Source organism: Tamandua tetradactyla, chromosome 21, assembly GCF_023851605.1.
Source record: "Tamandua tetradactyla isolate mTamTet1 chromosome 21, mTamTet1.pri, whole genome shotgun sequence".
Lineage (NCBI taxonomy): Eukaryota > Metazoa > Chordata > Mammalia > Pilosa > Myrmecophagidae > Tamandua > Tamandua tetradactyla.
In genome coordinates, this window is record NC_135347.1 from 40,582,334 (window position 1) to 40,605,507 (window position 23,174).

A 23,174-nucleotide genomic window follows, 5' to 3' on the forward strand; every position below is an offset into this window, starting at 1 on the left:
AAGGAGAGAAGTGATTTAAAGGGCACCTATTATGAATGACAACTACAATTTGGTCATTCAGTACAATTATACTATTTCATGTTTAAAGCACATCTACCTGACGAAAAGACCACTGGGTTATAAAAGGAAACCACAGTACTAACAGATGGTAGCCACATGATAAACATATAGAGATATTAATTCAGAACTAACTAAAACACCAAAAGTATATGCAAAGAAGACTGTGAGCTCAATACTGATTTATAAAATTAATAATCACATTTATATAGAGAAAAGGGACTTTTTAAATAAAGATAAGGATTATCAATCAGAAATTTTCCACCAAAAACAGTAAGCAATTATTAATTTTCAAAGTACTTTCTCCAAAAACTAATAATTTATTCTCTGAGAAAAAAAAAAGTAAGGTTCATTAATTCAAAGGAACAGATTTCCTTAAGTGAATTTACTGGCATTATTGTGGCTGTCAGGGAAGCAAATACATACTGTTGAATAGCCAGTCTTACCTCCTCCCTCTGAGTTTAACAACTCAACTTTAAAAGATTTGTCCAGTTCAGGTATAGAATTATCAGTAATATTGATGGAGATGTATTTATATCTCTCTCCTGGTTGAAATTCTAAGGTGCCAGCAACACTCTGAAATACAAATAAAAGATTTTTTTTTTTTACATGGGCAGGCACCGGGAATCGAACCCGGGTCCTCAGGCATGGCAGGCGAGCATTCTTGCCTGCTGAGCCACCATGGCCCGCCCACAAATAAAAGATTTTTCTGTTAGACTGTAATAGTTCTGGACATGAGTCTGCAGAATGAGTATGTGCTTATGTCCCAAATTATTATAAATATGAAACAGAGTAAAAAATTTTGAAAAAATGTATAAGGATATGTATGGTGTTCGGTGCAAATGCTAATTAAGTATTCTTTAACTAAATAAAGTAGAAAGATTTTTTTTCTTATTTACCTATCTTCATCAGAGAAGTAATCAAGGCAAATCTAATAGATGGTATCCAGAAATTCCTAAAGAATTAATTCAACGAGACACAAGGAATTCTCTTGATCAAATATATCTAGAATTATTAGACTCATAGCACTGGGAAATATAAATATAAATATAAATATTCACACTGAGAATCTCTCCAAGCAATAACAAAAATCAGTCCATTTGGCATTATCTTTCCTTCACCATACTTGCAACGGTAATTCGTATTACAAAAAGTTCACATATTAGAAGAAAAACAGACTTCTGGGAAGATGGCAGAATAGGACAGGCCGAGCTCACCCCTGCTCGAAGGAACAGCTAGAGAAGTGACTGAAAAATAACCAGGACAGCAGTTCTAGGGTGCAAATGACCTGAGAGGGTCCTCTACATAGGGAAATTCTGGATGAAAAAGTTGAAGAATTGAGACACAGAGAACTGGAGGCCACTGAGCTAGTACAATGAGCCTAACACACCCCTTTCCACACGGAGGCCCAGAGCCCTCAGGAGTACATGGACAGGGAGATAGGAAGAAGGAAATAAGCCTAGCAATGCTCTTTGAATGTGTCAAACCCACATGCGCCTGGCTCCCAGTGCCCACGCATTCGAGCTCCATACCCCTACCCTATCCTCCTGAGATGCCCAACCTACAAACCAGGCACCTTCAACCCATCCACACCTCATTCCCCCCAGCATAAGCTCATGTGCACATCTGTGCCCCACAACCCCTACCTGTGCATACACACACCCACACACCTGCACGATGGAACACCCAGTGAACCGAGTATGTGCTTGCCCATACCTTGCTCCCCTCATGGACCAGGCATCCCCCCATGTCCGCACACCTGTGCACTTTGCCCCGCAACTGCACCCCACCTCCAACCCCAATACCCCAGCCCCTGGACCTTGTGCACATGCGCCTGCCCCCTGTACCTGTGCCCCAATAACTCCTGATCACAGAGCCCCTACTCAGTCCCACACACACTTGCACACCTGCACCCCATGTCCTGTACTCCAAATCCCATGCCCCACACATGCGCGCACTTGCGCCCTGCCCGGGCACCCACCCCATGCACCTGCACCCCATCCCAGAAGCAGTTCACCCCTGCCCAGCCCCTGCTGTCCACTTCCTGCCATACCTTGACTCCATGTAACCCCACCATGCCCTGCCCCTGTGCTCTGAAGCCTGCCTGACCACACCCCACCCCCACAGCTGCCACATTGCCCCCCCACAACCCGTGCCCCACTCTCCCTGGTACCAGCTAGTGCTGTTGCCCCATGCCTAGTCCTGCACTGCACCATTTCATCCCATGCCCCATTCCCTGCCCGATGCCCAACCCACAAATGCAAAACCTTAGACAACTGAGGGAAATCAATTTGCAAAGTAACCCCACCAAGATAATTAAATGCCACAAAAGCAACAGAATATCAAAAATCCCAAACCATATGAAAATGCAGATAGATATAGCCCAAACTAATGACCAATTTAAAACATGGGAAGAGACACAGACTTTGGAACAACTAATGTAAAATATTCATACAACTCTACTAAATAAATTCGATGGGTGGATTACTGACATAAAGGAGATCAAGAAGAAACTAGAAGAGCATAAAGAAGAATGTAAAAGAATAAATAGAAAAATAGCAGATATTACAGTGATGATAATACTGTTGACTAAATTAGATACTAAATACTAATACTGTAGACTAAATTAGAAATACACTAGAGATAAACAACAGTGGATTTGAAGACACAGAAGAAAGAATAAGCGAACCAAAGGACAGGACAACTGATTTTGAATGTGCAAAATTAGAAATGTCAAAAAAGATGTAAAATTTTGGATTGGATCTCAGGGAAATGACGGAAGCACACAAATATAAGAATCATCGGTGTCCCAGAGGGAAAAGAGAAGAGTGAATGACTAGGAAGATTAGTTGAGGAGATAATGGAGAAAAACTTCCTAACACTTAGAAAAGAAATAAATATGTAAATCAAAGAAGCCCAAAGAACTGCAAAGAGAAGAAATCCAAATAGGCCTACTACTCCAAGACACATACTAATAAGTCTGTCAAATGTAGAAGACAAGCAGAAAATCCTGAAAGTGGCAAGAGAAAAGTGATCTACTGCATATAAGGGAAACCACATAAAACTGAATTCAGACTACTCAACAGGCACTTTTGGAGGCAAGAAGGCAGTGGTATGATATATTTAAAATGCTGAAAGAGAAAGACTTACAGCCAAGAATTCTGTATCCAGCCAAAATATCCTTCAAAACTGAGGAAGAGAGTAAAAATTTTAACCGACAGACAAAGGCTGAGAGAATTTGTCAACAAGAGACCAGCTCTACAAGAAATCTAAAGGAAGTTCTGCCTGCTAAAAGAAAAAAGACAAGAGAGAGATGTCTGGAGGAAGGCATAGAATTGAAGATTACCAGTAAGTGTAACTTAAAGGACAAAAACAGAAAGAGGAAAAAGAATATATAGATCTGACAAATAAAATCCAAAGGATAAGATGGTAAATTCAAGAAATGCCTTTACCGTAATAATTTGAATGTTAATGGACTAAACTCACCAATTAAATGATAAAGATTGGCAGAATGGATTAAGGAATATGATCCATCTATGCGCTGCTTACAAGAGACTCATCTTAGACCCAAAGATATAGATAAATTGAAAATGAAAGGATGGAAAAAGATGTTCCATGCAAGCTGTAACCACAGTAGTAGCTATACTAATATCAGACAAAATAGACTTTAAACCTAAAGAATGAAGAGACAATGAAGGACACTACATATTAATAAAATGCATAATTCACCAAGAGGAAATAGCAATCATAAATGTTTATGCTCCCAATCAAGTGGCTCCAAAGCACATGAGGCAAACACTGGCAAAACTGAAGGGAGCAACAGACGTTTCAGAAATTATATTGAGACTTCAATACACCACTCTCCTCTATAGATAGAACAATGAGAGGAGGATCAACAGAAAATAGAGAATTTAATTTGTTAAATGAACTAGACCTAACAGACATATATAGATCATTATACCCCAAAATACCAGAATCTACATTCTTCTCTAGTGCTCATGGAATGTTCTCCAGGATAGATCTCATGCTGGGGCACAAAACAGGTCTCTATAAAATTAAAAAGAGTGAAATTATGCAAAGCACTTTCTCTGATCACAATGGAATGAAGCTGGAAATAAAAAACCACCAAAGAACCAGAACTTTCACAAATATATGGAGATAAAATAAAGTCTCTTAAACAATCAGTGGGTCAAAGAAGAAATTGCTAGAGAAACCAGTAACTATCTGGAAACAAACAAAAATGAGAATGTGGCATATCAAAACTTATGCAAGGCAGCAAAAGCAGTGCTGAGAGAGAAATTTATTGCCCTAAATACCTATATTAAAAAAAAGAACAAAAATTGAGGACTTAACTGCTCACCTAGAGGAACTAGGGAAAGAATAGCACAGTAACCCCAAAGCAAATAGAAGATGAGAAATAACAAAGATTAAAGAGAATTAAGTGAATTGGAGAACAAAAGAACAATAGAAAGAATCAATAAAACCAAAAGTTGTTCTTTAAGAAAATCAAAAAAATCGATGACACCTAGCTACACTGACAAAAAAAAAAGAGAGAGAGGATGCAAATAAACAAAACCAGAAAGGAGAAGGGGATCATTACCGCAGACCCTGAAGAAATAATAAAAAAAAAATGTCATAAGAGGATATGATGAAAAAGTATATACCAACAAACTAGACAACTTAGATGAAATAGACAAATTCCTAGGAGCACACAGTCTACACTGACTCAGGAAGAAATAGGTGAGCTCAGAAAAATAATCAAAAGTAAAGAGATTCAATCAGTCATCAAAAATCTTTCTACAAAGAAAAGCCTAGGGCCAGATGACATCACAGGGAAATTTCATCAAACATTCCAAGAAGAACTAACACTGATCCTAATCAAACTCTTTCAAAAAATTGAGGAAAAAAGAACACTACCTAACTCATTTTATGAAGCTAATTTTACTCTATTACCAAAACCAGGTGTGCTGGTTTGAAAGGATTTATGGACCCTGGAAAAGCCATGCTTTAATCCTAACCCAATCTTGTGACAGCAGCTATTTCTTTTAAAATCTATTCAGTACTGTGTGTTAGAAACTTGATTAGATTACCTCCACAGGGATGTGACACAACCAATTTTGGGTATTAGCTTTTGAATGGAGGGAGATATGACTCCACCCATTCCACATGGGTCTTGATATCTTTACTGGTATCCTTTAAAAGAGAAAGCATTTTGGAGAAAGCTTGAGAATGATGAGAGCAGCAGAAACACAAGAACTGCAGAGTCCACTACCCAGCGACCTTTGGAGATAAAGCCCCTGGGGGAGATTCATGAAGCAAGAGGCCTGGAGGGGAAGCTAGAAGACATCGTTCACCATGTGCCTTTCCATTTGAGAGAGAAACCCTGAATTTCATCAGCCTTTCTTGAGTGAAGGTAACCCCATGCTGGTGCTTTAATTTTAGGCATTTTTTATAGACTTGCTTTAATTGGGACATTTTCTCAGCCTTAGAACTGTAAATTAGCAACTTATTAAATTCCCCCTTTTAAAAACCATTCCATTTCTGGTTTATTGCACTCTGGCCGCTAGCAAATTAGAACACTGGGTAAAAATGCTATAAGAAAAGAAAACTACAGGTCAATCTCCCGAACGAATATACATGCAAAAATTCTCAACCAAATACTAGCAAATTGAATCCAATAACATATTAAAAGGATTACACACCACAACCAAGTGAGGTTTATACCAGGAATGCAAGGGTAGTTCAACACAAGAAAATCAATCAATGTAATACAATGGTGAAGAGGATATGGAGAAATTGGGACACTTGTGCAATGCTGGTGAGAATGTACAATAGTATAGCCACTGTGGAAGACAGTTTGGCAGTTCCTTTGAAAATTAAACACTGAGTTTGTCCTATGACCCAGCAATACCACTACCCGGTATATACCCAGAAGAGCTAAAAGCAGTGACACAAACAGATGTTTTCACACTCAAGTTCATAGCAGCATCATTCACACTTGCCAAAAGATAGAAACAATCCAAGTGCCCATCAACAGACAAGTGGATAAACAATATGTGGTATATACATACAATGGAAAATTACAAAGCAGTAAAATGAAATGATATCTTGAAGCATATGATAACATGGATGAACCTTGAGGACATAGTGAAATAAGCTAGACACAAAAGGAAAGATAATGTATGATTTGACTTCTATGACGTTGGTAAAGGTACATTCAGAGGCTTATAATAGAAAATATAGGGGAACTAGAGATACACAGAAGCTAGAAATGGGTAAACGGTTAGCTAATGAGATTGAACTTAAATGAAAGGGAATAGATAGAAATGAAGGCAATTCATTAGTGGATCTATAAATAACACTGCCATATTGAAGGTAAACATGATTGAAAGGGGTTGTATAGAGCCATACATCCCACCAATTAACACAAAAACATAAGTTCGTGCATGACCTATTTCAAAGTAGCCTGGCCCTAGCACTGTAGCATCAACAATGCCTTCCTGACCAAAAGGGGGGCGGGGAAGAATTATAAAAAATAAAGCATCAGTGGCTGAGAGAGTTCAAATAGAATACCCCTCAAGATTGAGAGAAAAATCAAAAAAGAAGGTGGAGTTATAGCAGAAGACAGAACTTAAAAATGAGTATGACTGCTGAATCACTATACTGATATTTTAGTCTCCAGTGTCTTGGAGAAGCTAGAAGGAAAAACCTGAAATTGTGGAACTGTAACCCATACCAAATGCTGAAATCTGTTCTATAACTATTTTTTGTGGCATGCTTTGAAATACATTGCTTTTATATATATGTATACATGTGTTGTTTTCTACAATAAAAAATGAAGAAAAAAATAGCATTCAAAATCAAAGTTTTAAGGACCTCTTTCCTTCTGTTACCTCTTATATAAATAATTTTCTTCTCTAGTTATAAGATAAATTTGAGGTTATTTAAATTTTTCTAGTGTTAACTTTTATGGGCAACTACACTTCTTGTAAAGCAATTAATTAATGATCTTAGAGCTAAATTGAGGAGAACTCACGTACTGGTTCACCTTATCACTCAATGTCAATCACTTTTTAATATTCAGCAATCACACAGCATGTTCCTGGAACTATTTTAGATGACTGGTATTAAAAATCAACCAAGTCAAATCTTGGCACCCATGAAGAACATTCTAGAAGGAGTGTCAATTGTATAATAAGATAATTAAAATAGAATAATGATTGCTATAAAAGATACATGTTTAGTTCAAGACAGAAGTGATTAATTCTGTCTAGAATATTGTATCCAATGAAATAATTCTAGAATTACAAACAAAGTACTACTATATGTGTATCACGGACACTATGTATTGTCTTTCTTTACAAATAAGGAAACTTAAGTTAGAAAAGATTAAATGAGTTTCCCAAAGCCACACATTTAGAGGAACAGTTAAAATCCAAGTCTATCTAGTTCCAAATCCCAGGCTTTTTTGCTGCTGTCACACTGCTTCTTACTTGAAATTTAAAAAAAAAAAAACTAAAAAAACAGGGAAATATAATTTCTTTGTAAAGTTGGTTTTGTTTGATGGATGTAGGCGGGAACATTTAAAACACATGAGATATATAATTTTCAATATATTGTATCAAAATTTATATTTTATAATATATGGCAATATAATAAAAATACAAATGACATTTAAGACAAATATAAGATACACAAGAAATCACTATTTCTACAAAGCTATTTAAGTGTCAGGCTTTAACGCTATGAAGCACCTTAATTTATTAAATGAAGTAAAAATGTTGGAAAGCCATCTTATCAATTTTGTGACAGGTACTGTGCAGATCCCTTCCCATCTTCCATGGGAGGTATTATTTCTGTTTTACAAGTGCAAATACAAGCTCAAAAGGAGTAAGCAGTTTACCTGATAGTCCTCGGGACTGAATGCTGTGAATGAAATGGTTCTAAATTCCACCATAACCCTCCCCAGCAGTCCCTGTGCACGGACAATCAGTAACTTGACTTCCCCATCTTCCTCCTGCACGGTGACGTGTGGGGCACTGCTGGCAGGCAGGGTCATTGTGTCCTCAGGCTGGGGAGGCAGTCCTGTGGAGAACTGCAGCAAGCCTGGCAGAATCAAAGAAAGACAGGTCACTCTGTCCGCACCGATCTGTTGAAGAATGCCTTACTCATTTGAAACAATCTTGTACAATTATTTTGATCACCAAGCTAAAATCTTGAGGACCTTCCTTTAGAAGACATTTCAGCAAAAGTTTGATTGACATCCTTTTTTAGGATGAAATGTGTTTGTAAGTCATAAGACTGTTAAAAACGATTGATTTTCCTAGAAATTAAAACTAAATTATTAATTTTCCAAGGAAAGCTTTTTATTCATAGAAGCAATACAAAAAGAAGAGTTATGGAATTTAAAATGTATATTAACAAAACATTTACTCATATTTTTTTTTTTTTTTTTTTTTAAAGAGAGAGGGAGGAAGGGAAGGAAAGACAGAGAGAAGGAAGGAAGGATGGAAGGAAGGAAGGGAGGAAGAAAGGGAAACATCTTTAAACATTTTCTTGTTTTTATTATATTTTGTTTGTTTGTTTGTTTTTTACATGGGCTGGGGCCGGGAATCGAACCGGGGTCCTCCGGCATAGCAGGCAAGCACTCTTGCCCGCTGAGCCACCGCGGCCCGCCCATTTACTCATATTTAACTCTCTACAATTCAACCTCAAATTTACAGGAGAACATGATAACTGTACCCTAAAGGATTTGCAACACTTTTAAAAAAATTAACTATGAAAACCAGACTTGAAGAGTTTCACAGGTTTTCTACCCAGTCCTTTTAACAGATGTACTTTTTGCTTTGGTTCCAAATCAGAAATATTACTTTTCAATACGGAAAACATTCTCAGTTTATTAGGACACATCTCTATGACAATTCCCCCAATAAAATAACCACCATTTTTCAGTCTAAGACAAAAACATACGAATATAAATAGTGAAAACTCCACTTTTTGAAGTTTAATAAAATATACATTTAAAAGTATTACAATTATTTAGGTAACATACCAAAAGGATTCTTGAAAAGTTTTTTCAGATTATGATAGCCAGAATAGTAAACAGGTTTCTTTCATTTTAAGTGATCCTGCATAAACTTTTCTAAATATCATATCATTTACATTCACATAATTGATTTATATATTTTTTTGTAAACAATGTCTCTCAAAATGGCAATGTTGATGCTAAGGAGCTTAAAACTTAGAGGGCCTGAAAGCATTCAAGCTTTTGAGGTGTCCCTTAAGAAATTCTAATCAAGACCAAGTCCACGCAGAGAAAAGAGGGTTATGTTTGCAGATGAGTCTGATTACCATATGGATGATCACTAGCTTTGATGGTAATATCTGTCGTTTCCTTTTCAGGGTCTATACTTGCATCACTGGTGGGAGTTGAACCTAGTTTCCCATCTCCAGAAATGGCAGAAACCAGTGTCACACGGAAATACTCATTAAGCTCAGGAATATCATCATCAAGAACATATATATTCAGGACCTATTAATGTAAAAATCCAGAGGCATTAAGCAATGAATGGTATGGAGAAATTACATACGAGAAGAAAACAAAATAGTAAATTAAATTACATTTAATGGATGTTACTCTTTAGCATGACTTATTTCTACACAAACGGAAACATTCAAACTCTATGTATATATAGAAAGGAGGGTAAATCTGAGAAGATTAATTATTTAAACGATAATGGGTGCTGAAGAGTGACATTTTCTGTCTAAAAATATTCTAGTCACCCATTAATACCATATATGACATACTGATATATCACTAAAATAGTATATAGTCTTTATAGAAAACACACTAGTATTACCAACCTGAAGATACAGAGGTCTGAATTAAGGAATTGCATGCTCTCTGACAGGTAGTAAGGTAAGGTAGTAAAAAAGGGTAATGCATATGTGTTCAGCGCCTGCCTAAGGAAAGCCTGGCATACTCAGTAGTAGTACTTTTTTTTTTTTTGGCAAGGGCAGGCTCAGGGAATTGAACCCGGGTCTCCAGCACAGCAGGTGAGAACTCTGCCACTGAGCCACCGCTGCTCACCCTCACTAACAGTATTTTTGAACATAGATTCACAATGAGCCTTAGAAGTCTAGTATAGCAATATGTCCAGAAATGTTAAGAAAGAAAATAGGAAAACCCAGTCAGGCTCTACAAAATTTAAGTCAAAATTTGAAGAGAAAAGGCAATTCTCCTTCCTTTAAATTGATCAAACTTGCTTGGACAACTATAGTGTGCCAGAGTTAGATATGGCCCCAGTCCCTAGGTGGCTCACAATCTATTGGAGGAGACAGATCTACAGAAAGTCACTTAAAATACAAAAAAAAAAAATGTAATAAAGTTAGGAGCAAAGTAAACTGAGGGAGAAATAATCAACTGTTCCTGGGAAAGCTTTTACAATAGACATGCTTGATTTGAGTCTTAATTGACTAACTGCAGTTACAAATAATAACAGAAGGGAGAAGAGATTCCGATCAAAAGAAACAACACTGGCAAAGGCACACAGGCATGAAAGAATATGGCACACAGGAAACTTCAACTAGACCACTAAGGTTGGCGTGAGATACAAGGCTGGATGGCTAATCAGGAGTCAGATCATAGGCACCTTTTATGCTTTCATAAAAAACCTGGACATCATTCTACAGGGAGTAGAGAAATTGAAAAATCATAAGCACAGGCATGACCAAATGAGAATGTTTTAGAATAAGTATTGTGACAGAATGTAAATGAAGTGGCTAAAACAAGACAGGGTGCAAGGATCTGAACTAGGAGACGAACGACAAGAAATAATCAGATTCTGAACTAGTAGAGTGACATCAGGAATGAAGATAAGTGGATAGATTCAAGATTCGCTCTGGAGACGGAAGCCACAGCCTGATGCCCCACTAAGTATGGGGAATGAGAGGTAGGTGTGGAGGACTGAAGGGTGACTTCCTGGTTTTTCCCAGAAAGTCTAAAAACAAGCTCTAAATCAGAATGCAGTTTCTAAAACTACTGGTTGGCTGTTTGGTCAAAAGCACCTGGAGAACTCATTTAAAAAAAAAAAACATGTTTTTTCTAGAGATTTTGATCAGTAGGTCCAAGATAGAACCTAAATTTGTTTTAATGTTCATTTTTCTTATTTTTTAATTAAGAAAGGAATATATGGTATGGCCAATATGTCCAGAGGGGAACTATGAAAATGACACCAAATACCCAAATTACATCCCTTTTTTTTTTTTTTTTCTATGTTGTATGCCGGGGTCATATTTCATTCTTTTTCCATGTGAGTATTCCATTATTGCAGCACCATTTGTTGAATTTTTGTTTGTTTTTTCTTTCTTTCTTTGCTTGTTTGTTTGTTTTTAGGGAAGTGTATGGGCCGGGAATCGAGCCCAGGTCGCCTACATGGTAGGTGAGAATTCTTCCACTGAACTACCCACTATGTCACTGTTTTTTCTTTGTTTTTTTTCTCAATCTACTCAATTTATTTTAACACTTGTTCCCCCTATTATTTATTTATTTGCAATCCATATTTTTTACTCATCTGTCAATATCATAGATAAAAGGAGCATCAGACACAAAGTTTTTACAATCACACAGTCACATTGTGAAAGCTGTATCATTATACATTCATCTTCAAGAAACATGGCTACTGGAACTCAGCTCTACAGTTTCAGGTACTTCCCTCTAGTCTCTCTAATACACCTTAAATTAAAAAAGGGATATCTATAAAATGCGTAAGAATAACCTCCAGGATAACCTCTTGACTCTGAAATCTCTCAGCCACTGACACTTTATTTTGTCCCATTTCTCTCTTCAGCCTTTTGGTCGAGAAGATTTTCTCAATGTCACTGTTTTTTAACTAAAGGGAACAATAAGTAATTTGAAGATATACAATAACTTGTCCCTAGAAAGTAAACTGACAAATTTTGGCATGCAAAGTAACATCAAGACACACATTAAAATGAAGCAATAGATATCTTTAATGCTTTCAGTGTTAAAACAACAAAACAACAAATTAATCAAAATAATCATTAGTTTTAGTGGAATGAGAGTTCAAAACTGAAGATCCTATCGAGATATAAAATAGAAAATTGGGAGAAGGTGAGAGATAAAGGAGATACCCAATATGGTCTTAGTATCATAGTAGTTGAATGGACATAGTTGATTAGTGCTCGATATCCAATTCACCTACCTCTTAATTCAGTGGTGTTTAAACTTTTTGACTGTGATCCACAGTAAATGTATATGGCATGGCGATTCAGTACCCAAAACAATACTTACCTCTACTCTACACTATATATTCTGTTTTCTTAATTCTCTGAATTTTTTTTTAAATCTGGGTCATAACTCACTAAATCAATTTCATAACTAATGAGTCAAAACTAAAATTTGAAAATATATTTACTTTCCTATACTGCAAATTAAAGAAAACACTCTCTGATTTTTTCTCTCTCTTTCTCCCCCTCTTTCTCTCTGTCATACACACACACACATACACAATTTCTAGACTCCCTTGCAGCTAGATTTGCAGATGTGATTTAAGTGCATTTGGTTAGATGCACTCCCTGTAGCAAAGCGGAGGCCACAGCTAGATTTGCAGATGTGATTTAAGTGCATTTGGTTAGATGCACTCCCTGTAGCAAAGCGGAGGCCACATTACTGTAGTTTGTGTTGATACAAACGTGTGTTGGTAAGAAGTACTATGTAGGATCTCCAAAGTAGGCATGATAGAGCTTTAGAACTCTAGGATTAAAGGCAGCAATGGTGACTTCCTGATCCATGGCAAATGGTACATTCTTGTAGGAAGAGTCTGGCAGAGGCTTCCTGACCCCTAGAGAGTAGCTAAAGGAATTAAAGTTATCCTGAAGATAACTGCAATGGTGACTCCCTGATTCTCCAGCTTTCTGACTATAGCAGACAGACAACAGAATCCCTAGGGGGACAATTCTGCAATATTGTTCTGAGAATTACTTCTGCAGGCCCAGTCCAGAGCCTATTCTTCTAATTATTTTATAGGCTTCCAATATCTGTATTAAATCCCTTTTTGCTCAAAATAATTTCCACTATCTGCAACTAAGTTAGCACTGATGGAGTTTTAGGGATAATTCATCAAAAGCAACAGACTCTTTAAGTTCACTGAGCCTGACTTATTAGCAAAAGGAGCCCTTCCTACTACCATGTCTGATGAGGTTGGCCATGATTTGTTGAGAGTTCTGTAATGATCCTACCTGAGGTAGGTACCCTGCACAGGGATGTGAATTGTCCCCTACCAATTCTAGGAGGACAAATACAAAACAAAAATAACCAGGGGAAAAAGGCTTACCCAAAAAAGAACAAAAGGCAAGTTTTTACTAATTCATATTAGAAAACCCCAGAGAAAGCCGACACAGCAAGTGAACTTACTGCCCTCCCACATACATGGGACATGGCTCCAGGGGTGCAAATCTCCCTGGCAATGTGAGACAGAACTCCCAGGATGAGCCAGAATCCAACATCAAGGGATTGAGAAAGTCTTCTTGACCAAAAGGGGGAAGAGAAAAATGAGACAAAATAAAGTTTTAGTGGCTGCGAGATTTCAAACAGTCGAAAGGTAATTCTGGAAGTAATTCATATGCATTATATAGACATCCTTTTTTAGTTTATGGTGCATTGGAGTAGCTGGAGGGAAATATCTGAAACTACTGAGCTGTATTCCTGCAGCCTTGATTCTTGAAGACAATTGTATAACGATATAACTTTTACATGTGACTGTGTGATTGTGAAAACGTTGCGTCTGATGCTCCTTTTATCTAGGGTATGGACAGACGAGTAAAAACTATGGATGAAAAATAAACAAATATATAATAGGGGAGACAAAGTTTAAAATAAAGTGGGTAGATGGAAATACTAGTTGCGAATGAGAGGGGGGGTAAGAGTTATGGTATGTATGAGTTTTTTTCTTTTTACTTCTTTTTCTGGAGTGATACAAATGTTCTAAAAAATGATCATGGCAATGACTATACAACTATGTGATGATACTGTGAGCTACTGATGGTACACCACATATGGGTTGTTTGTAGGTTAAGATTTTTCAATAGAAATACGTTTTTTTTAAAGCCACAATGAGAAATCACTATGCATATCTCAGAATGGCAAGTAAAAAAGTGACAACACCGGTGTCTATCCATGTTAAAAAAAAAACCTGACAATACCAAATGCTGGCAAAAATGGGGAGAAAATGGATCACTCTCATAAATACAGCCACATAGGAAAAAAGCTTGGCATTTTCTTTAAAAACTAAACATGCAACTACCACATGACCCAGCAATTACACTCCTGAACATTTAGCCCAGAGAAATGAAAACATATGTCCTCACACACAAAAAAAATTACAGAAGTGTTCATAGCAGCTTTATGTGTAATAGCTAAAATCTGGAATTAGCCAACATGACCATCAGGTGAATGGTTAAACATACGTACCATAGTATAATACCCAACAACGAAAATGACTGCACTGTTGATAAGCGCAACAATTTGTATGACCGTCTAGGGAATTATGCTGAGCAAAAAAAGCCAACCTCAGAATGTCATATATAGTATCAATTCCATTATATGACCTTCTTGAAATGAAAAAAAGTTAGAAATGGAGGACAGATGAGTGGTGGCCAGGGGTTAGAGATTGGGAGGGTGCCTGGCATGGTCATGAAAGAACATAAGAGATCCATGTGGTAGATAGTTCAATATCTCAACAGTTACAAGAACAAGTGGCAAAACTGTACAGGACTGAATACACACGTGCACAAAAATGAGTACAAGTAAAACTGGGGACATCTGAATAAAATTGATGAATTCTGTCGATATTAATAACTTGGTTGTGGTATTATACTATAGTTTTATAAAAGGTTTACACTGGGGAAACTGAATAAAGTATACAAGGGATCTTTCTGTATTATTTCTTAAAACTGCATGCGAATCTATAATTATCTCAAAATTTTTTCAATTAAAAAAAAATACCCCATTGTCCAGAGTGATGCCCCGATAAATCCGAGAGTGATTTGAACAGTGAATACAAAAGAATTTGCAAGGTTCCCTTGGGGGGATGGTTAGAAAAGGAGAAATTCAACTTCCCCAAGTGGAGAATTCCTGATATTCTTACAAGCAGTGGGGACAAACAAAGCAATAGGCTGAGCCCTCAGTCTTGGGGTTTGTTCATATGAGACGTAACCCTGCAAACGATAGGCTAAATCTACTTAAAATTAGGCCTAAGAGTCACCCCCAGAGAACCTCTTTTGTTGCTCAGATGTGGCTTCTCTCTCTCAGCCAACATGACAAGCAAACTCACTGCCCTCCCCCTCTCTACATGGGACATGACTTCCTAGCAACATGGACAGAAATCCTAGAATGAGCTGGGACTCAGCATCAAGGGATTGAGAAAACCTTCTCGACCAAAAGGGGGAAAAGTGAAATGAGACAGAATAAGGTATCAATGGCTGAGAGATTCCAAATAGAGTCGAGAGGTTATCCAGGAGGTTATTCTTATGCATTATATAGATATACCTTTCTAGTTAAGGTGTAATGGAGAGGCTGGAGGGAACTGCCTGAAAATACAGAGCTGTGTTCCAGTAGCCATGTTTCTTGAAGATGATTGTATAATGACATAGCTTTCACAAGGTAACTGTGTGATTATGCAAACCTTGTATCTGATGCTCCTTTTATCTACCTTGTGGACAGATGAGTAAAACATATGGATTAAAAATAAATAAATACTAGAGGGAACAAATGTTAAAATAAATTTAGTAGATTGAAATGCTAGTGGTCAGTGAGGGGTAGGAGTAGGGGTATGGTATGTACAAATTTTTTCTTTTTTCCTTTTATTTCTTTTTCTGGATTGATGCAAATGTTCCGAGAGGTGATCATGGTGATGAATATACAACTATGTGATGATATTGTGAGTTATTGTTTATATACCAAGAATGGAATTATCACATGGCAAGAATGTTTGTGTTTGTATGTTGTTATGTTTAAACAAAAAATCATTAAAAAAAGTAAAAAAAAAAAAAAAAAAAAGAGCCAAAAACCCAGAGAATGTATATAGGAATGGAGGCTATGTAGAACAAAAAGGGGGAATCAATTTTGAATTGGGCTGCATTGGTATTCTCAATATTTTTAATTACAGCCAGAGTGGTATGTAGCAGTACCCGATTGTGTTCTTAATTTGGATTTTCCATGATGAATGATGTTGCTCATTTCATTTTCTCTTTTTCTTCATTATCTCTCTAAGTGTTCAAATCTTTTGCTCATTAATATACTGAGTGTTATATTTTTTTCTTTTCGAGTCACTTTTGGTAATTTGTATCTCTCAAGGAACTTGCCCATTTCCTCAAAGTTGTCAAAATTTTTAGCATAAAGTTGTTTATAGTATTTCCTTATAATCCTTAATGTCATTGGGTTACTGTAATAATGGCCTTTCTTTTATTCCTGATATGAATAATTGTCTTTTTTTCTGGATCAACATAGCTAGAGTTTTAAAATTTTTATCTTTTCAAAGGACCAGCTTTCAGTTTCATTAATTTCCTCTGATTCTTCACCATTCTATTTTGTTGATTTCAGTACTTATCTTTACTATTTTCTTCTTTCTAGTTTCTTTGGATTTAATTTAGCCTTCGTTTTCCAGATTCTTAATACTTAAGCATTGCCTAACTCCATCCCACAACTTTTATATATCTTATAATTTCAGTAAAGTGTAAAATATTTTCTGATTTCCCTTGTGATTTTTTGGCCCATTTAGAACTATGTTGTTTAATTTTTAAATATTTGGAGATTATCCAAATATCTTTCTTGTATTGACTTCTATCTTAATTCCATACATTTGTTTGGTGTCAATCCTTTTGACTTTATTGATATTTGTTAATGTCCAATATATGAGCTAATTTGGTAAATGTTTCATGTACATTTGAAAAGAATACATATTTTCTAAATGTTGAGAAAAGTATCAAAAGTCAAGGTGGACAACAGCTGTCATTTTGTTACTACAGCTGTCATTTTTTAAATTATTTTATTTTAACATTTGTTCCCCCTATTATTTATTCTTATTCCATATCTTCTACTCATCTGTTGACAAGGTAGATAAAAGGAGCATCAGACACAAGGTTTTCACAATCACATGGTCACATTGTGAAAGCTTTATCATTATGCAATCATCATCAAGAAACATGGCTACTGGAACACAGCTCTACATTTTCAGGCAGTTCCCTCCAGCCTCTCCATTACATCTTGAATAACAAGATGATATCTACTTGATGCGTAAGGATAACCTCCAGGATAACTTCTCAACTCTGTTTGGAATCTCTCAGCCATTGACACTTTGTTTGATTTCACTCTTTGCCCTTTTGGTCGAAAAGGTTTTCTCAATCCCTTGATGCTGAGTCTCAGCTCATTCCAGGATTTCTGTCTCACGTTGCCAGGAAGGTCCACACCCCTGGGAGTCATGTCCCACGTAGACAGGGGGAGGGTGGTGAGATTGTTTGTTGTGTTGGCTGGAGAGAGAGGCCACATCTGAGCAACAAAAGAGGCTCTATTGGGGGTGACTCTTAGGCCTAAATTTTAAGTAGACTTGACCTATCCTTTTTGTTTTAAAGGTCAATTATTATTATTATTATTATTATTATTATTATTATTATTATTATTATTAATCTTTTTTTTTTTTTTTTAGGTACATGATCTGGGAATTGAACCCAGGTCTCCCACATGGAAGGGGAACATTCTACCACCGAACCACCCATGTGCCCTCAATTATTCTTTTTAGAGTTTTAAATGATGGAGGAAAATATTTTAAATAAATCCTGGCTGGAGTATTTATATCTAACTGTCTTCCCAAATTTAACTCTTACCTCTTCCAAAATATACATGTATCTACTTTATAAAACAATGGTTCCCTGTTATATTTTTCATATCATAGTTGGTAAATTTTTCATGAGAAAAATTGAGGAGGACCAAGTCAATTTTGCCAAGTAAGAGTGTTGCCATTTACTACCACATTATTTTATAAAAGAAAGGTCACTTTAACTCCCCAAAAAAGTGAGCACAACAAAGCATAAGAATAAAATATAGTTCTATAAATTGAATAATTTTAGCTTTATGAAAACTTATTAGTTTTTCCAATTTTCCTCATTTTACCACAGACCAGGAAAATCTTTATCAGGAACCTAATTTTTTAAATGCAAAAAATTATGCTCTTATAAACACTCGAACTGAAGGATGTATTTAGAAATTTACAATTTTCTAAACTGTAAAAAGACTAAAAGTATTTAGAAAATTGTGACATAAGAGGAGTCTTATCACAATTCTACTTATAGGAAGTGTCATTTAATTCAAGAGCATCTAATGAAAAATGAGATGTTGGTTCATGAAAAGTTTTTGATGAATCTAGAGATCACTTGTACATTCAAAACACAGAAAAATTACCTCATTCCTCAAAATTTAAAGCAAGCAAAATGAGATTATAATTATAAGGATTTTTATTATTAACTCATTATGAATTCATGGTTTTCCATTGAATCAGGAATATCAAATTAAAAAAACACAATAATATATCCTCAAATTTTACCCTATTTATTATATGGGAATTACAGAATAGATAAAACTAGTTATACATAGTACTCAAAATCTTTGGCTTTGGGACTTCCTGGAAGATGGCGGCTTAGTAAGACGCGCGGATCTTAGTTTCTTCTCCAGGACACTTACTAGGGGAGTAGAAACGATACAGAAAGCGCCCAAAGCCACAACAGAGATAAAAAAGACAGCGTACCCCATCCTGGAACGGCTGGCTGGCTGAGAGAAGCAGCTCGGGTGAGATCGCCGAGGCGCGCGGGCCTTACCGGGCGGGGTGGCAAGCGGCCGGAGTTACTCCCTTCCCCCTTCCCGGGCCGGCTGGGAGAATTGGAGAGGCGGTCCCCTGAAACAAAGACGGCTGGCGCCCACACCACGTGCAACCCCCGGACCAACTGAGAGAATTGGATCGGAAACCCCCAGGCCGCGGAGAACGGTGACGGGTGGGGGAGGCCCCTTCCAAACCCGTGACTCCCGGGGAACATGCACTCTCTTGGGCGGGCCGCTGCCGCTGTCGCCCTCCCGCCACGCTTGTTGCCCAGGGCCGACTAGGAAATTCAGACGGGCTCTTTCCCTGGCTGCGGCGACCAGCAACCCTCCCTGCGTTCGGACCCTGGGCCGGCTCAAGCCGTTTCGGCTAGCGAACCCCCAGGACGGCGAGAGTTTTCCAAAGTTTAAGGTCCCACAGCACCTTTTACTGGTGGGACCCGCAGACAAACGGGTGCCACGAGCGCCACCTACTGGGCAGGATAAGAAAAACAGAACCCAGAGATTTCACAGAAAAATATTACAACCTTGCTGGGTCCAACACCAAGAGAAATCTGAATAAATGCCCAGACGCCAGCAGCAGAAGATAACTGTCCACGCTCAAAAGATTGAGAATATGGCTCAGTCAAAGGAACAAACCAATAGCTCAAATGAGACACAAGAGCTGAGACAACTAATCCTGAATATACGAACAGAAATGGAAAACCTCTTCAAAAATGAAATCGATAAATTGAGGGAGGACATGAAGAGGACATGGGCTGAACATAAAGAAGAAATAGAAAAACTGAAAAAACAAATCGCAGAACTTATGGAAGTGAAGGATAAAGTAGCAAACATAGAAAAAATAATGGATAGCTACAATGATAGATTTAAAGAGACAGAAGATAGAATTAGTGATTTGGAGGATGGAACATCTGAATTCCAAAAAGAAACAGAAACTATAGGGAAAAGAATGGAAAAATTTGAACAGGGTATCAGGGAACTCAAGGACAATATGAACCGCACAAATATATGTGTTGTGGGTGTCCCAGAAGGAGAAGAGAAGGGAAAAGGAGGAGAAAAACTAATGGAAGAAATTATCACTGAAAATTTCCCAACTCTTATGAAAGACCTAAAATTACAGATCCAAGAAGTGCAGCGCACCCCAAAGAGATTAGACCCAAATAGGCGTTCTCCAAGACACTTACTAGTTAGAATGTCAGAGGTCAAAGAGAAAGAGAAGATCTTGAAAGCAGCAAGAGAAAAACAATCCATTACATACAAGGGAAACCCAATAAGATTTTGTGTAGATTTCTCAGCAGAAACCATGGAAGCTAGAAGACAGTGGGATGATATATTTAAAATACTAAAAGAGAAAAACTGCCAACCAAGACTCCTATATCCAGCAAAATTATCCTTCAAAAATGAGGGAGAAATTAAAACATTCTCAGACAAAAAGTCACTGAAAGAATTCGTGACCAAGAGACCAGCTCTGCAAGAAATACTAAAGGGAGCACTAGAGTCAGATACAAAAAGACAGAAGAGAGAGATATAGAAAAGAGTGTAGAAAGAAGGAAAATCAGATATGATATATATAATACAAAAGGCAAAATGTTAGAGGAAAATATTATCCAAACAGTAATAACACTAAATGTCAATGGACTGAATTCCCCAATCAAAAGACATAGATTGGCAGAATGGATTAAAAAACAGGATCCTTCGATATGCTGTCTACAGGAAACACATCTTAGACCCAAAGATAAACATAGGTTGAAAGTGAAAGGTTGGGAAAAGATATTTCATGCAAATAACAACCAGAAAAGAGCAGGAGTGGCTATACTAATATCCAACAAATTAGACTTCAAATGTAAAACAGTTAAAAGAGACAAAGAAGGACACTATATACTAATAAAAGGAACAATTAAACAAGAAGACATAACAATCATAAATATTTATGCACCGAATCAGAATGCCCCAAAATACATGAGGAATATACTGCAAACATTGAAAAGGGAAATAGACTCATATACCATAATAGTTGGAGACTTCAACTCACCACTCTCATCAATGGACAGAACATCTAGACAGAGGATCAACAAAGAAATAGAGAATCTGAATATTACTATAAAGGAGCTAGACTTAATAGACATTTATAGGACATTACATCCCACAACAGCAGGATACACCTTTTTCTCAAGTGCTCATGGATCATTCTCAAAGATAGACCATATGCTGGGTCACAAAGCAAGTCTTAACAAATTTAAAAAGATTGAAATCTTACACAACACTTTCTCAGACCATAAAGGAATGATGTTGGAAATCAATAATAGGCAGAGTGCCAGAAAATTCACAAATACGTGGAGGCTCAACAACACACTCCTAAACAACGACTGGGTCAAAGAAGAAATTGCAAGAGAAATTAGCAAATACCTCGAGGCGAATGAAAATGAAAACACAACATATCAAAACTTATGGGACGCAGCAAAGGCAGTGCTAAGAGGGAAATTTATTGCTCTAAATGCCTATATCAGAAAAGAAGAAAAGGCAAAAATTCAGGAATTAACTATCCATTTGGAAGAACTGGAGAAAGAACAGCAAGCTAACCCCAAAGCAAGCAAAAGGAAAGAAATAACAAAGATTAGAGCACAAATAAATGAAATTGAAAACATGAAAACAATAGAGAATATCAATAAGGCCAGAAGTTGGTTCTATGAGAAAATCAATAAGATTGATGGGCCCTTAGCAAGATTGACAAAAAGAAGAAGAGAGAGGATGCAAATAAATAAGATCAGAAATGGAAGAGGAGACATAACTACTGACCTCACAGAAATAAAGGAGGTAATAACAGGATACTATGAACAACTTTACGCTAATAAATACAACAATTTAGATGAAATGGACGGGTTCCTGGAAAGACATGAACAACCAACTTTGACTCAAGAAGACATAGATGACCTCAACAAACCAATCACAAGTAAAGAAATTGAATTAGTCATTCAAAAGCTTCCTAAAAAGAAAAGTCCAGGACCAGATGGCTTCACATGTGAATTCTACCAAACGTTCCAGAAAGAATTAGTACCAATTCTCTTCAAACTCTTCAAAAAAATCGAAGTGGAGGGAAAACTACCTAATTCATTCTATGAAGCCAACATCACCCTCATACCAAAACCAGGCAAAGATATTACAAAAAAAGAAAACTACAGACCAATCTCTCTAATGAATACAGATGCAAAAATCCTCAATAAAATTCTAGCAAATCGTATCCAACAGCACATTAAAAGAATTATACATCATGACCAAGTAGGATTCATCCCAGGTATGCAAGGATGGTTCAACATAAGAAAATCAATTAATGTAATACACCATATCAACAAATCACAGCAGAAAAATCACATGATCATCTCAATTGATGCAGAGAAGGCATTTGACAAGATTCAACATCCTTTCCTGTTGAAAACACTTCAAAAGATAGGAATACAAGGGAACTTCCTTAAAATGATAGAGGGAATATATGAAAAACCCACAGCTAATATCATCCTCAATGGGGAAAAATTGAAAACTTTCCCCCTAAGATCAGGAACAAGACAAGGATGTCCACTATCACCACTATTATTCAACATTGTGTTGGAGGTTCTAGCCAGAGCAATTAGACAAGAAAAAGAAATACAAGGCATCAAAATTGGAAAGGAAGAAGTAAAACTATCACTGTTTGCAGACGATATGATACTATACGTCGAAAACCCGGAAAAATCCACAACAAAACTACTAGAGCTAATAAATGAGTACAGCAAAGTAGCAGGTTACAAGATCAACATTCAAAAATCTGTAGCATTTCTATACACTAGTAATGAACAAGCTGAGGGGGAAATCAAGAAACGAATCCCATTTACAATTGCAACTAAAAGAATAAAATACCTAGGAATAAATTTAACTAAAGAGACAAAAAACCTATATAAAGAAAACTACAAAAAACTGCTAAAAGAAATCACAGAAGACCTAAATAGATGGAAGGGCATACCGTGTTCATGGATTGGAAGACTAAATATAGTTAAGATGTCAATCCTACCTAAATTGATTTACAGATTCAATGCAATACCAATCAAAATCCCAACAACGTATTTTTCAGAAATAGAAAAACCAATAAGCAAATTTATCTGGAAGGGCAGGGTGCCCCGAATTGCTAAAAACATCTTGAGGAAAAAAAACGAAGCTGGAGGTCTCGCGCTGCCTGACTTTAAGGCATATTATGAAG

At 36.8% G+C, this 23,174-nt stretch overlaps 1 protein-coding gene across 1 annotated transcript in view; it reads right to left on the reverse strand.

Annotated features, from left to right (window-relative positions):
* ADGRV1 (adhesion G protein-coupled receptor V1) overlaps nucleotides 1-23,174 on the reverse strand; it is a 637,421-nt gene that overhangs the window by 517,263 nt on the left and 96,984 nt on the right. The window contains exons 23-25 of the mRNA XM_077139161.1: nucleotides 9,409-9,589; nucleotides 7,961-8,163; nucleotides 504-633 (exon numbers count right to left, since the gene is read on the reverse strand). Of these exons, the coding sequence (XP_076995276.1) occupies nucleotides 504-633; nucleotides 7,961-8,163; nucleotides 9,409-9,589 (514 nt within the window). The remainder of the gene's footprint in view (nucleotides 1-503; nucleotides 634-7,960; nucleotides 8,164-9,408; nucleotides 9,590-23,174) is intronic.